This window comes from Podarcis filfolensis (genome assembly GCF_964270895.1).
Source record: "Podarcis filfolensis genome assembly, chromosome: 1".
Taxonomy (NCBI): domain Eukaryota; kingdom Metazoa; phylum Chordata; class Lepidosauria; order Squamata; family Lacertidae; genus Podarcis; species Podarcis filfolensis.
Genome location: NC_139604.1, coordinates 24564945 through 24579415, shown reverse-complemented (window position 1 = coordinate 24579415; position 14471 = coordinate 24564945). Strand labels below are relative to the sequence as shown.

Below are 14471 nucleotides of genomic sequence, written 5' to 3'. Positions count from 1 at the left end.
TTTTTTTTACCGCATAGAAACCACTAGTTACTTACCTCGGGAATGCAAGTTTTCCAGAAACTTGCAAGTTAGCAGAGCAATTTTCTTGAGAGCAAAATCTTGCAAACATGAACTATAAAAGAGGAAAACAGCAATTATTTAGGGTCAAATACAATACCATATCCATACATATTCAGAAGTAAATCCCTTTTCACTCTGAAACTCAGACTGTTGATTTAAAACAGTATTTTACTGGCAGGTCCTCACTCCTCTCTCTCATTCTTTACACACAAGTCTAGAACCTTCCACTGTCGTCAACAACAACAAAGCGTGAGACCCAAAAGGAAACAGCTCTTTCTAGGCAACCCCTCAACAGATACCTCTGGGAGGCTCCTAACACAACATCAGCCACACAACATACTCATGGTATTACTGACCATAAAAAGAGAGTGCAAAAGGCCCAGCTAACCCCATCTTCTGTTTTCACCATGGTCACTATAAGCAGGACCCGAATGCAATCTCCCCACTTGTGATTCCCACTGAATAATACACTGTCAGTGGACTGATGTAGTGCAGGCATTTTTTTATTTGATTTTTTTTTCAGACTGGCTTGATGCTAACTAAGATGCTTCATGAGGTGTGGAAACAAATCCATTTGACCTTTCATCACAACAGTATTTGCTGAGGGAAACATTTATTAATTTGAAGGGGTTTATTAGGCTCTTAAACACTGCATTGGAGCACTTAAAACTAGATCAGGGAATGTACATATTTGCCCGGATCCGGAAAACTATGCCAGCAGCAGAAGGCTGTGCACACACACATGCACACACACGCACGCACACTTATGAATTAACTGCTATTCAAAGTTTCGTACAGAGCAAGGGGAATAGTTTATTCCAGGGGTCAGCAAACTACGGTCCCTGGGCCGGATCAGGCCCAGCAGGCTTCTAAATCCGGCCTGGCCATTTAAGAACCCACCGTGAAGCCGAGACTCCCAGCGAAGGCGATGGGAGGAAGAGGCTGAGCAGCGGCGGCTCTGCCAATCAAACGCCATGCCTGGTTTACCTCAGTGCGGGGACGTCTCTGCCAATCAAATGCCATGCCTGGTTTACCTCAGGGTGGGGTGGGGACGTCTCTGCCAATCAAATGCCGCGCTGTGCTGAGGTAAACCAGGCGTGGCGTTTGATTGGCAGAGACGTCCCCGCGCTGCATTGAGGTAAACCAGGCGCAGCGTTTGATTGGCAGAGCTGCTGCCGCTTGGCCTCTTCCTCCCCCTGCCGCCCTGGTGCTGCTGTGGCTGCCGCCACTCTGCATCCCCGTAAGTGGGGCAGCAGCTGCGTTCCTGGAGGAGGACAGCCGGCCTGGGCTAGGGCTCAGCGGGGCCACAGCTGCCGCACTCCCATTGGCGGCTGACGGGATGGTGGAGGACGATGAGGCTGGCGGCGAAGTGGCCCAGGCGGTGGCCTTCACCTCCGGGGAGCAGGAGGACGAAAGGGCAGAAACACCCACATGGGGTGGCAGCTGCAGGTAAGGCACCAGCTTGTCCTTCCCATCCAGCCCCCAACAGTGTCTGAGGGACAGTGAACCAGCCCCCTGGGGGCCATAGTTTGCTGACCCCTGGTTTACTCTCATGGGTCTGTATCCATAGGACTGGCTTCACAAGTAATATTTCTGAAGCCATTCTCTCCAGGCTAAAAATGTGTCTCAAACGGACTGTAATTGCTTTGTATGAAGGATGCTACGATTTAAAAACAGAGACACTGAATGTACCTTTGCAAAATATTTCGATAAAAAGGTTTTTTTAAAAAACAAACGAAGATGGCAGTCCTAAAAGTAGCATTTATTAGATAAACACACAGTGCAAGCTGCTTAAATCTGGACCATTCATTTATTTAATAAATTCATACTCCACATCTCCAATTCTCAAGGACTGTTACAGTGGCCCCAAAAATACATAAATACAAAACATAAACATAGGGGGAAAACAACATACACACAAATGCAATTGAAAACTTATTTTGCAACTCAACTGTTTTTTTTTTTAATAAGATTTTTATTAAGGTTTTACAAAAAAGAAAAATAGAAATTCACAGAATAAAAAACCATAAATTACAGAAAAAAGAAACACACAAAAGAAAAAAAAATACAAAAAGAAAAACACAACTAATTAAGAAAAATTACATTTAAACAAAGAAAAAATAAAACCATTCCATTTTTCCAATAACCTCAATTTCATATGCTTATGTTCTTGACCTCCTCGCACCTTCCCCTTTTTGTATTCCCATTCAAATATTTAATTCAGCAAATTCTTACCCTTTATCAAATGTTTAAACTTTGTACCATAACATATACTATATCCCTATTTTTCAACCCATTATCAATACCTTTTTTGCATAATCTTAATAACTTTTATCACTAATTACCACTTATTACCCATCCAAGCACATTTTTAACACTCATTAATTTTATAATATTTCTGAAGATAGTCTTTGAATTTCTTCCAGTCTTCTTCCACCAACTCTTCTCCCAGGTCTCGGATTCTGTCAGTCATTTCCGCCAATTCCATATAGTCTATCAGCTTCATCTGCCATTCTTCCAGGGTGGGTAGCTCTTGTGTCTTCCAATACTTTGCGATGAGAATTCTTGCTGCTGTTGTTGCGTACATAAAGAAATTTCTATCTTTCTTTGGCACCAATTGGCCCACCACGCCCAAGAGAAAGGCCTCTGGCTTCTTAAGGAATGTATATCTAAAGATTTTTTTCATTTCGTTATATATCATCTCCCAGAAAGCCTTAATCTTTGGGCATGTCCACCAAAGGTGAAAGAATGTTCCTTCACTTTCTTTACACTTCCAACATTTATTGTCAGGCAAATGGTAGATTTTTGCAAGCTTGACTGGTGTCATGTACCACCTGTATATCATTTTCATAATATTCTCTCTTAGGGCATTACATGCCGTAAATTTCATACCTGTGGTCCACAACCGTTCCCAGTCAGCAAACATGATGTTATGACCAACATCTTGTGCCCATTTAATCATAGCAGATTTAACTGTTTCATCCTGCGTATTCCATTTTAGCAGCAAGTTATACATTCTTGAAAGTATTTTAGTTTTGGGTTCTAACAACTCAGTTTCCAATTTTGATTTTTCCACCTGGAAACCTATTTTTTTATCCATGTTATAGGCTTCTCTTATTTGAAAATAGTGCAGCCAATCTCGCACCTTATCTTTTAATTTCTCAAAACTCTGCAATTTCAATTTATCTCCTTCTTGTTCCAGTATTTCCCAATATTTCGGCCATTTGGCCTCCATATTGGACTTTTTAAGTGCCTTTGCCTCCATTGGTGACAACCACCTTGGGGTTTTGTTCTCCAGTAAGTCTTTATATCTTAACCAGACGTTAAACAATGCTTTCCTGACAATATGATTTTTAAATGCTTTATGAGCTTTGACCTTGTCATACCACAGATATGCATGCCACCCAAAGACATTATTAAAACCTTCTAAATCTAAAATGTCTGTGTTTTCAAGAAGCAGCCATTCTTTCAGCCAGCAAAATGCGGCCGATTCATAATAAAGTTTCAGGTCTGGCAGGGCGAAACCACCTCTTTCTCTTACATCGGTTAATATTTTAAATTTTATTCTAGGCTTCTTGCCCTGCCAGATAAATCTAGAAATATCCTTCTGCCACTTCTTGAAACAGTCCATCTTGTCCACAATTTGCAAAGATTGAAACAAAAATAACATCCTTGGCAATACATTCATCTTTATAGCCGCAATTCTTCCCAACAAGGAAAGCTTCAAGTTTGACCATATCTCTAGATCTTTCTTCACTTCTAGCCAACATTTCTCATAGTTATCTTTAAACAAGTTTAGATTCTTAGCAGTCATATTAACCCCCAAATATTTAACCTTCTTTACTATTGTTAGGCCTGTCTCCTTCTGAAACCTGTCTTTCTCAATCGGTGTTAAATTTTTCTCAAGAACTTTTGTTTTAGATTTATTCAGCTTAAAACCAGCCATCTGCCCAAATTCTTGGATCACTTCCAAAACTCTTTTCGAACTAGATTCTGGCTCCTGTAATGTTAAAACTAAGTCATCTGCAAAAGCTTTCAATTTGTATTGCTTAGCTCCGACCTGAATGCCTTTTATCAAACGGTCCCTTCTAATCATATTCAATAATACCTCCAGGACTGTGATGAATAACAATGGGGAAATTGGGCAGCCTTGTCGTGTACCTTTCTCTATCTTAAATCCCTCTGTCACCATATTATTCACAATTAATTTAGCCTTTTGTTCTGAGTAAATTGCACTTATACCATTTTCAAACCCTTGACCCACCCCCATCCCCTGAAGATTTTTCTTCATAAAACTCCAAGAAATGTTGTCAAAGGCTTTCTCCGCATCTATAAAGATTAAAACTGCTTTGGTATTTATATTCACTTGCAACTTCTCTAAGATGTTGATTATGTTCCTTGTATTGTCCGACAAGTGTCTACCCGGGAGAAAGCCCGCTTGGTCCTTATGAATCTCTTCCAATAGTACTTTCTTTAGTCTATTTGCCAAAATGTCCGCAAATATTTTGTAATCCACATTAAGAAGGGATATGGGGCGGTAGTTCTTAAGTTGCGTCTTTTCAGACTCAGTTTTTGGTATAAGTGTAATATAAGCTTCCTGCCACGACTCCGGCGCCTTTTTCCCCTCTAGTATCTCATTGCATACCTCCATTAGTGGTCGAATTAACCAATCTTTCAAAACTCTATAGTATTTGGAGGTTAAGCCGTCTGGTCCTGGAGATTTGCCCAACTGCATGTTCCGAATGGCACCCTCCACTTCCTGTTCTGTAATTTTGTCACTCAACATTATCCTCTTTTCTTGAGAGATTTTTTGTAATCCGTTTTTCCTCAGAAATTGGTCTAATTCGACCTCTTTCTGTGGCCCTTGTGTATAAAGTTGTTTGAAAAATCTCTGGAAGCAGTTTCTAATTTCCAATGGGTTCTGTATAATCTTTCCATTTACTTCCAAATTTGTTATGGTATTTAGTTTCTGTCTTTTCTTCATCTGCCATGCAAGCAGTTTCCCACATTTGTTAGCCGATTCAAAAGACTTTTGTCTCATCTGTTTAATTTTCCATTCCACTTCCTGATTTATCATTCTCATATATTGTACTTGATATAACTTAATTTCTCTCAGAATCTCTTGGGATTTTGGTTTCGCTCTTAATCTTTTCTCTCCTTCTTTTATTTTTTCCAAAATTTTGCCTTTTTTCTCATTTTGAGTTCTCTTCTTTATTGCATTCTGTTGAATCAAAAACCCTCGCATGACCGCTTTGCCTGCGTCCCAGACTGTTCTTTTTTCCACCGTAGTGTTTAAATTTATCTCAAAATAGTCTCTCAATGTTTTTTGGGCCTTCTTAATCACCCCCTGATTTCTAAACAGGGCGTCATTCATCCTCCATCTGAAGGAGCCGATTGGCATTAGTTTCATCTCCATCTTTATTGCATTGTGGTCGGAGCAAGTTTTGGGGCAGATTTCCACTTTTCGAATCTTAGGTGCCAGTCCTCTAGTTATCCATATTTGATCAATTCTTGTCCATGTCATATTGGCTTCAGAGAAGAATGTTCCCTCTCTTCCAAGGGGGTTCTTAGTTCTCCAAGTGTCAATCAAATCCATATTGTCAGTCAATTCAAAGAAAGTTTTGGGTAGTCTTCCATCTTTAGTTACCACCTGTCTTTGTGACTTATCCATGTTAGTAGATACCACTCCATTCATATCTCCCATCAAAATGATGTTATAGTCCATATAGTCCAACAATGTCTCGTGCAATTTCTTAAAAAATTCAGATTTCCCCTCATTTGGTGCATATACTCCTAAAATCAAATATTTTTCATCTTGTAGTTGAATCTCAATTGCAATAAACCTTCCTTGTTCATCTTTAAAAACAAATTTCGGTGATAGGCTCTCTTTAGCGTATATAACAACTCCTCTCTTTTTGACTTTGTCCGATGAAATAAATTCTTGACCCAATCTTTTATTAATAAGAACTTTCCTGTGGAGCCTTACCACATGAGTTTCCTGCAAGCAAATTAGATCCAATTGGTCCTTTTTCAATATATGAAATACTTTCCTCCTCTTCTCCGGCGAGTTAAAACCGTGAATGTTCCAACTTAATAATTGCAGAGACATGGTGTGATTATTTTAATTTCCTCCAGCCGCTCCCAAGAGCTCGTCAAGTTCTTGCGGTGGTATCTTCTTTTTTGATTTGTCAAATTCCAAAGGTGGTGGTGCTGTGCCAGCTCCTGGTCTCAAGGCTTTTGGCAGATCTGTCGCTTCCTTTTGTAGATCTTCTTCAAAATCTCTCAGAAATTTTTCCTTATCTTCCACTGATCTGATTCTGAACTTTTTCCCCTTAAATGTAAAGGACAGTCCCTGGGGGAACTCCCATCTGAAAACAATAGTATTCTTTCTCAACAAGGCCACCAAGTCTCCGTAGTTAGTTCTCAAATCCAAAAGGTGTTTCGGAATATCTTTAAAGATCTCCGCTCTGGTCTCATTAATCTCTAGGGTCTTCTGGAAGTGAGCACTCAATATTTTGTCTCGTTCCTCTTTCGATCGGAGGGTCACCAAACAGTCTCTCACCCTGTTTTTCCTCCCTCCTCTTCCAAGTCTGAAGGCGCTCACTATCTTAAAATCTTTATCCAGCTCCAAGTTCCAAAATTTCTGAAATTCCTGTGAAAGATAGTCATTCAAATTATCTCTCTCAAGTTCTGGCACCGCCCTGATCCTCAGGTTTGTCTGCCTCTCTCTCAATTCAACCATAGACAATAAGGCCTGGTGGTCCCCAATCTGTTTACGTATTGGTTTGATTTCTTCCTCCACAGCCACAGCTTTTTCTTTTGCCTCCTCGGCTATTTTCCTAGTAGTCGCAGATTCCTCCAACAGTTTTTCTATAGCTTTGGTATCTGAGTTAATACTGGCTGTGTTCCCTTTAATTTCAGCTGACTGATCTGAGACCTGTTTACTTAGGCCTTCCAATTTTTCGTAAATTTTATTCAACACAGATGTAAATTCCCCTTCTGAGGCCATTCCTTTTGGCTCAATTTGCCCTGGGTCTTCCTACTGAGTCACAGGGAGGCCAGGCACAGATGCCCTACGTTGCTGGGAGATTGAAGTAGATTGTTGGACTTTGACCTTGGATCTTGTTGCTCTTTGGTCAGTCATTCCCCTTTATCTTCAGTCAAGGTCAATTCCCACAGGCAAGCCTTGTAGTGGAAAGTCCCCAAAGTTAGCAGTGGAAAATTCCTCCAGTCAAGTATTAACTTCAATAGTCCTCTAGGGGGACACAGTGGCTACCATAAAATTCTCAACAGCCAGACAAACAAGTCTTTTTGTAGCTTTCCGTGTCCCCTCTTTAATTGAAACTAAGTATTCAGATCAGTAAAACTCAGAAATGTATCTTCTTGCAGAGTTAGATCAAATATTTACTGTATCCACAGTCAATGCGAGCTCAAATGTAGCAAACCTCGTTAATCTGACAGACCGTTCCCATGAGAGTTCAAATAAAAAGTCTTTTTAAATTCCCAGAAGATCCCCAGAAGAAATACAGTCACTTTCTTAACTTCCCCTACAGGGGAGTTCTCTCTTTTGGTGCTTAGAGTTAAAGTTGAACGATCCACATTAAAGTAATAGCACAAAAAGGTCTTTGCTTTGATCTTTTACAAAGCGGAAAGGCGGACTTCCTGTTTACACCTTTCCGCTTCGGAGCCCAAATTCAGTCCTTTTTGTTCTCAAATCCAAATTTCTTAAGTCCCCCTACTCACGGGTGTTCTCTTTTAGAGCCGAATTTCACAGGAAAAAGGTCAGCGCTCTCCGGCAACAGCTACGCGGCTTCGCTCTGTAGACGCAGCAATCGACCCGTAGCACCGCGCCGCTCCCGCTGCACACCGGAACCCCTTTCGGGGCTCCCTCGCAAAAACGGGGGGCGCAAAAGGTGCCTGCTGGGTCCCACGCTCGCAGGCTCTTTCTGCCTGCGATTTCAGATCGGGTCCCCGCTTCGCCGTAGCGGAACAGACCCACTTTCTACAGGGCTTCTCCTCCTACTCAGAAGGAGACCGCCATTGCCGTTGGCACCGCCTCTGGAAGTCGCAACTCAACTGTTTTTACTTATTTTAAGTTGTCCAGAAAACTTTACATTACAGAGAGGCATATAAATGTTGGAGGAAAAACAAATAGCAATAAGTATGCAAAAAAAACAACAACCCCTGTTTCAGGTGCAAATATGCTACTTTTGCAAACACAAACATACCTTGCTGCGTATGACATCATCCTCAGTTCGTTGTTGAAGAACTGGCTGGAGTGGTGGGAGTTCATCTGAACTTTGATTCTTTAGAACGTTCTCTCCGAGGTGGTAGGTGGCTTCAACATGTATAGGAGTCAAGATATCCCTCACATTTTTCTACGGAAATTGGAAACCTAATGAGTTAACAACATAAAAACACACACGTGTGCATGTAAAGAAAACCCCACCTACCTTAGATCGCTACATGAACGTAAATAGCAGAATTTCTAAGTATGTGAAAGGCCACACGATGCAACATGCAATGATCCAGTAGCAGCCAGTACGGTGGGGTGGATTTGCCATTGCTCAGCATACCTGGACAGAGCAGGGCAGCAGTGAGGTCATGTCTGCAGGGAGGGAATAACAGGGCTGCGTGGACTGGCTACGCTAGTGGGTCCATGCAGACCTGACTGCATTGTCACCCCTGCTCTGCCCCAGTGCCATCCAGGGAATCTGGAGTGACACCAGTGTGAAGAGGGTGGCTTTGCATCACCACCATGCTGCCCACTGCTGGATAAATGCCACAAGATCATCCCACCTGCCGAATAAAAGCTGCTTCCTCTTTCTCTCTCTTTAAAATCTTACATGTTGGAACTTCACTTGTTTTTCATTCGTTTCTTGAAAAAGAAAAGTTACCTTGTATTTTATTTTGAGCTACCATCTAAAGCTTGTTACAGTGGAACCTCGGGTTGCAAACATGATCCATGCGGGAGGCACGTTCGCAACCCGCAGCGCCACATCTGCACATGCGTGAGCACCGAAACCCGGAAGTAACCCATTCCGGTACTTCCAGGTTCGGCGCGGTGCGCAACCCGAAAACACGTAACCTGAAGCGTCTGTAACCTGCGGTACCACTGTATATTTCTTAAATCAGGCATAGGCAGACTTGGCCCTCCAGATGTTTTGAGACTAAAATTCCCATTATCCCTGATCACTGGTCCTGTTAGCTAGGGATGATGGGAGTTGTAGTCCCAAAACATCTGGAGGGCAGAGTTTGCCTATGCCTGGCTTAAATTATAGTAAACAAGGTGCGGCCAAAGCAAATTCAAAGGTGCTTCCAATGTTGCATTTCTTCATAATATTCTAATGATGCATTTAGAGAAGTTTCATTGGTCTGTGACTACAATGAACATACCATTCATTCATTCATTCATAGAAGTGGCCAGGAAACAGCTACAAAGCTGGACCAGAGGTGTGGATCCTTTAAAGGCCTGGCGACCACATTCCACTTTGGCTAATCCTCCAAAGTGGGGCCACATATTGGCAGTCACGAAAAGGATGAGTAGGACTACACTCACACATAGTTGATGTAACCTTTTCTCTTTTCTGCTTAAGGCTGCAAACAAATTTGCTTATTAGGGTGCAAGTTCCATGGAACTTTCTTCTGGGGATGGTGCTGCAAGCTCAAGGTATCACAGGCAGGGTCTTCCAGGAAAAAGACCTCTGCTTAAAATCCCAGCACTGCACTGGAATAAGTAAATTGGGATTGAGTCTACTCTGTTTCTCTTGTATGTCTTTGTAAGATATACAAATTTTAATGCCAGACCACACTGTGTAGTAAGGCTCTCGATCAAAGTTCAGTTCCCAAGCAAGCTACTTTGCTTGAAACACTGAACATTACAATAGCGAAGATGATTAAATTATTCCCCGGATGGGTGAGATAGGCAGGGACTGATTGCCTCCCACATGTCTCCTGCTCTTAATTCTTATCTACAAGAAAGCTTCCACCAATTCGTATGTTATCCAATTCATATAATTTTCCACAAGGGTTTCCCTACATCTGCTCTTCATTACTTTCCATTATGCCAATTAGCTATTAATTATTATTTTCTCAGATACTGAATATGCAAGGATTATGCTCGACAGACGCTGAGGATTTATTGAATTTGAATGACTTGACTTAAGTTCAAAGGTCACAGAAGGGGGAGACACTTTCAGTATTAATATTTCAAAACAGAAGGGCATTGCGTCAGAAGTAGGGATGGCACAAGCATTTGTTCAAAAGTTTAGAATCCCCTCTTGAAGATTTCCAAGTTGATGGCCACCCTTACATCTTTTGATAGCCACCAGCTTGGATGGCTTTAAAAAGGAATTGGGCAAATTCATGAAGGATAAGGCTATCCATTTCAGAGAGGAGCTATTCTGCTCATGTCTTGCTCGACAAAGAAATAGAACAAGCCAGTTTTTGGCAATCCTTCTCCCATCGTTGTTCACATACTGGTGCAATTAATTCACTTCAACAATTCTATTTAGGAGAGAGAAAGAAACACACATGTTACCCTCATGAATGCTTGGTGAGTTGTGCAAGTAACGTTGTTGCTGTTGTAAATGCTGAGGCTTCCAGAAGTCGTTTCAGATGTACCATTATAGGAAAAATAAAACCTTGCTGCGGTATCTGGCCTCCTGCTAACATCCAGGCTTAGATTATAAAGCAATACTGTAAAAAAGTGAAAGAGGGGGTGAAAGGACAACATTAAGAGGAAGGGTTTGGAAAGCAACTTCAGAGGCTTTTCATATTTATTAAATTGATGGTGAATGCTTTAGAATGCCAGGCAGGCTTTCAAAAGTATCATTTTCAAATTGTTCTAAAAAGTATTGCAGAATTTTCTTTCATACCTTCAGTACGTCAGCAGTATCATTTGCACACTTAAAAACAACAACAATTGTGCGTTCTGATGAATGAATTGATGGGGAAACCCCCAATTCTTTCTTCTTCTTCTTTTTGTATCACATATACTGCTCCCACCATCTTATTCTAGTGAATTTTTCTCCATATTGTTGGTCTAGCCACTTAGCTGTTGCCTGGAGAGCTTCTGCTAGTCACTCCACTCTGTGATAATCAGGAATAGCTATGGTCTTCTCTCAACCTACTAGATGCCATCTTCTGCCTCTACAGTAAGCATCATAATGCTGGGTCCTCTCTCATTGGGCTTGAACCCAATCTGAGCCTTGGCAACCTTAGCTACGCATTATACCCTGTGCTCTCAGCAACAGGGACTGGCTGATTATCAGAATAAAGCCATTCTGTTTTATTCTGATAAAGTCTACAGGAGGCGCAGGTCAATATGGTGACTTCTAGATATTTGTGGAACTCCAGTTTACATCACCTGCAGACAACATGGCCAATTGTCAGGGGAGGGGGATGAAAGTTGGAGTCCAGCAACACCTGAAAGGGACCAGTTTGGCTACCCATAGTCTAAAGTGTTAATCCAGAAATCCAGTGTCTCTTAATACCATGTAGCAAAACCTCTGAGAAGCATCTGTTTTGCTCCATGGTATACTAATTGCTAAAGCACCAAATAATACAAGCATTTACTTTGAAAATTAAACAGCTACTCAGGATAAGAGACTAATTAGGGTAAATTTGATCCTGTTTATACACACACACATATATGTATATTATATTATATATGTGTGTGTGTGTGTGTGTGTGTGTGTGTATAATATAAAAATATTTCTATTCTATTTTCAATGTAGAAAATTACATTTGTTACTCAACAATTATATTTCAATTCAGCAAAACTAGTGACTTCCAACTCATCACTGTTTATAACCCAAATTACATACAATTGTATTATTATTATTAATAATAATAATAATAATAATATTTCTGTGCCACCTATCTGACTGGGTTTCCCCAGCTACTCTGGGCGGCTCCCAACAGAATATTAAAAACACGATAAAACATCAAACATTAAAAACTTCCCTAAGCAGGGCTGCCTTCAGATGTCTTCTAAAAGTCAAATAGTTGTCTATTTCACTGACATCTGATGGGACGGCATTCCACAGGCAGGGTAAAATTATCTCATTTCATCCTCTCCGACATGTTTCTTAATATATGCTGTTGTTTTCTTACACTTTAAACCCCACTGTGGTCTTTGCATATGAAAAATAACTTTTAATACAGACTAGAAATGGTTTCTAGACTTCTTTAAAAGATTCCAAATTTGTATCTTTTATCAGTGCTGTCAATTTTTGCCACCTCTGCATATTCCAATATTTTTTATCAGCCATTCTTGATCCTGTCTACTATTGAGCTACGCAGTACAGCTATTGTGTGATGCTTTTTCCTATCTGGAACACGTCATTCAGTGCCAAAAATAATAATGGAAACCAATTGGCTTCAATTTGATGGATTAGTAGGTAATTAAATTCCATTTAACCATCAGCAGTAAGCCCTTTAAAAGAAGAAGAAAAAAGAGCAGAGCAATTGAGGCACATACACCATCAATAAAGTATGCTGAGAAATAATGATGCAGAATTTAGCTAATAGTTTACCTATGTAACCTGGAACTGTTCGGCCATTATAGCTAAAACAAAGTGTCAGGTGCACACACACAGCTGGCTGTCCATTTAACACACAGTCCAGTTTAGTTCGATTTACTGTGGGAGGATGTTTTAAGGATGCTTCAACAATGACGACTGCCCTTGTCCTGAAAAGCAAGAAGAATTCATAGTCACAATTTTGTAATTTTGTCATGTTTATCATTTCGTGCATGCTGCTTTATCATTTCCACACCCCAAGTTTTGAGAAAACAAAACCTAACTTTAATTGACTTAGGAGCCAAGCCTGTGACTGTAAAATATTGTTTGGCACAAGATTCAGAGATGTTCGCCGCTCAGATCATTTCTTAGAGATGTTGACACGTTGTGTGATTCCAGTGTCCTACAGAACTCCCATTCTGGAGTCATATTCCAGAGCTTAATGACCAAGTTCAGAGCTTAATTGAGAGCTTTATGAGGTCAGCAGCACATGGCAAATTTATTTAATTGCATCTCATATTTCACCATTATGTCCACTTGTCTCCAATTATGTTATGTGGTGTGTGTGTGTTGGACTCACCTCAGCAGCACAGCAGAGTCTGACAGGAAAGCACCAACTGCCACATCTGTAGACGGGAAAAAGCGCCCCACAGATTGAAGATGATCATTAGTCACCAGAAAACTTTCTCTCATGCACAATCCCCTTATTGCTTATTCACCTCTGGACTGCATTAAATCACTCTTTGCACATTATTAATGAGAGGGGATACGAGGATACATTAAGCCAACATATATTATCGGAACTTCCTAAACAGAGTCATCGAGATGGAGCTGCGTTGCTTTTATTCCTGGCATTAAAATAATTCCACAGTCATTGAATAACACCATATAGTTAAGCGGTTGCTCAATCTCAAGCATTTTTGGAGTCAGGGTGGGAAAGAATTTTAATAGATAAAGAAAAAATGAATTACATTTAAAAACTGAAAGACTAACCTCCTTGTTCTTCTGTATTTTCCCTTTCTGAAAACATTTTTTTTTTTTTAAAAAAAAATCTGTTATGATAAGCAGCCTAGCCTGAGCATGGCTACTCAGAAGTAAGTTCTGCCAAGTTGAACAGGGCATGTTCCTGAGCGAGAAGAACTCAAGGTAACGCTACTGGGTTGCAATCCTGTATTCATTTCCCTGAGACTAAATCCCATTAAATAAAGTTCACTTCTGAGCGGAAATGTATAGGACTGCACATTTAATGGCCTTCTCATCTGACAAGTTGCTACCATCTTTAAATAAATTCAACACTATCAACAGTGGGCAATGGGAGAGGAAATCATTCATAGGCACCATCACTACCAATGCAGCATGAAACATCACAGAATATTCCCACAATTTTAGGGATAGTGGGATAGTTGGGAACTGAAATTAATTCACTTTCAGACATTCTGATTAGTTTGTAACCCACACTGGTTCTGTTGTTGTTTTGTTTTACTAATCTTTTATGGACTTTAATGTTTTGTGGGTTGTTGAGTGTTTTGGTGTGTCCCCCCCCCGCCCCCCGTTTTCCTGTTTTGCTTTATTAGTTTGCATCCTGCTTTCCAGGATGCTTTTTAAAAGGGTGGGTACGAAATACAGCAAAGCTTGTTCCTATTGCTTTAAAGAAACAAAAGCAAAGCAAAATGCTCCACTCACCTGAATACCCATTGTTGTCTACATCAATTCTCCCAGATATAGACTGACCAAACATTTGTAAACTGTTGCTGATCTGATGTCCTTGTATCCTCTAAAAAAAATTTTTTTAAAGAAAAAGCCTGATATTTTTAGTATATCTAAAAATAGTTTTGGAGGAATCCCCCCCCCCCCATTAAGTACCATTAGTGACTGCAGTTAACCAAC

At 40.6% G+C, this 14471-nt stretch overlaps 1 protein-coding gene across 1 annotated transcript in view; it reads right to left on the bottom strand.

Annotated features, from left to right (window-relative positions):
• Positions 1-14471, bottom strand: part of ITGA4 (integrin subunit alpha 4) — a 55409-nt gene that overhangs the window by 15014 nt on the left and 25924 nt on the right. The window contains exons 12-17 of the mRNA XM_083627809.1: positions 14268-14358; positions 13165-13210; positions 12600-12754; positions 10601-10758; positions 8289-8438; positions 36-112 (exon numbers count right to left, since the gene is read on the bottom strand). Coding sequence (XP_083483935.1) covers positions 36-112; positions 8289-8438; positions 10601-10758; positions 12600-12754; positions 13165-13210; positions 14268-14358 — 677 coding nt within the window. The remainder of the gene's footprint in view (positions 1-35; positions 113-8288; positions 8439-10600; positions 10759-12599; positions 12755-13164; positions 13211-14267; positions 14359-14471) is intronic.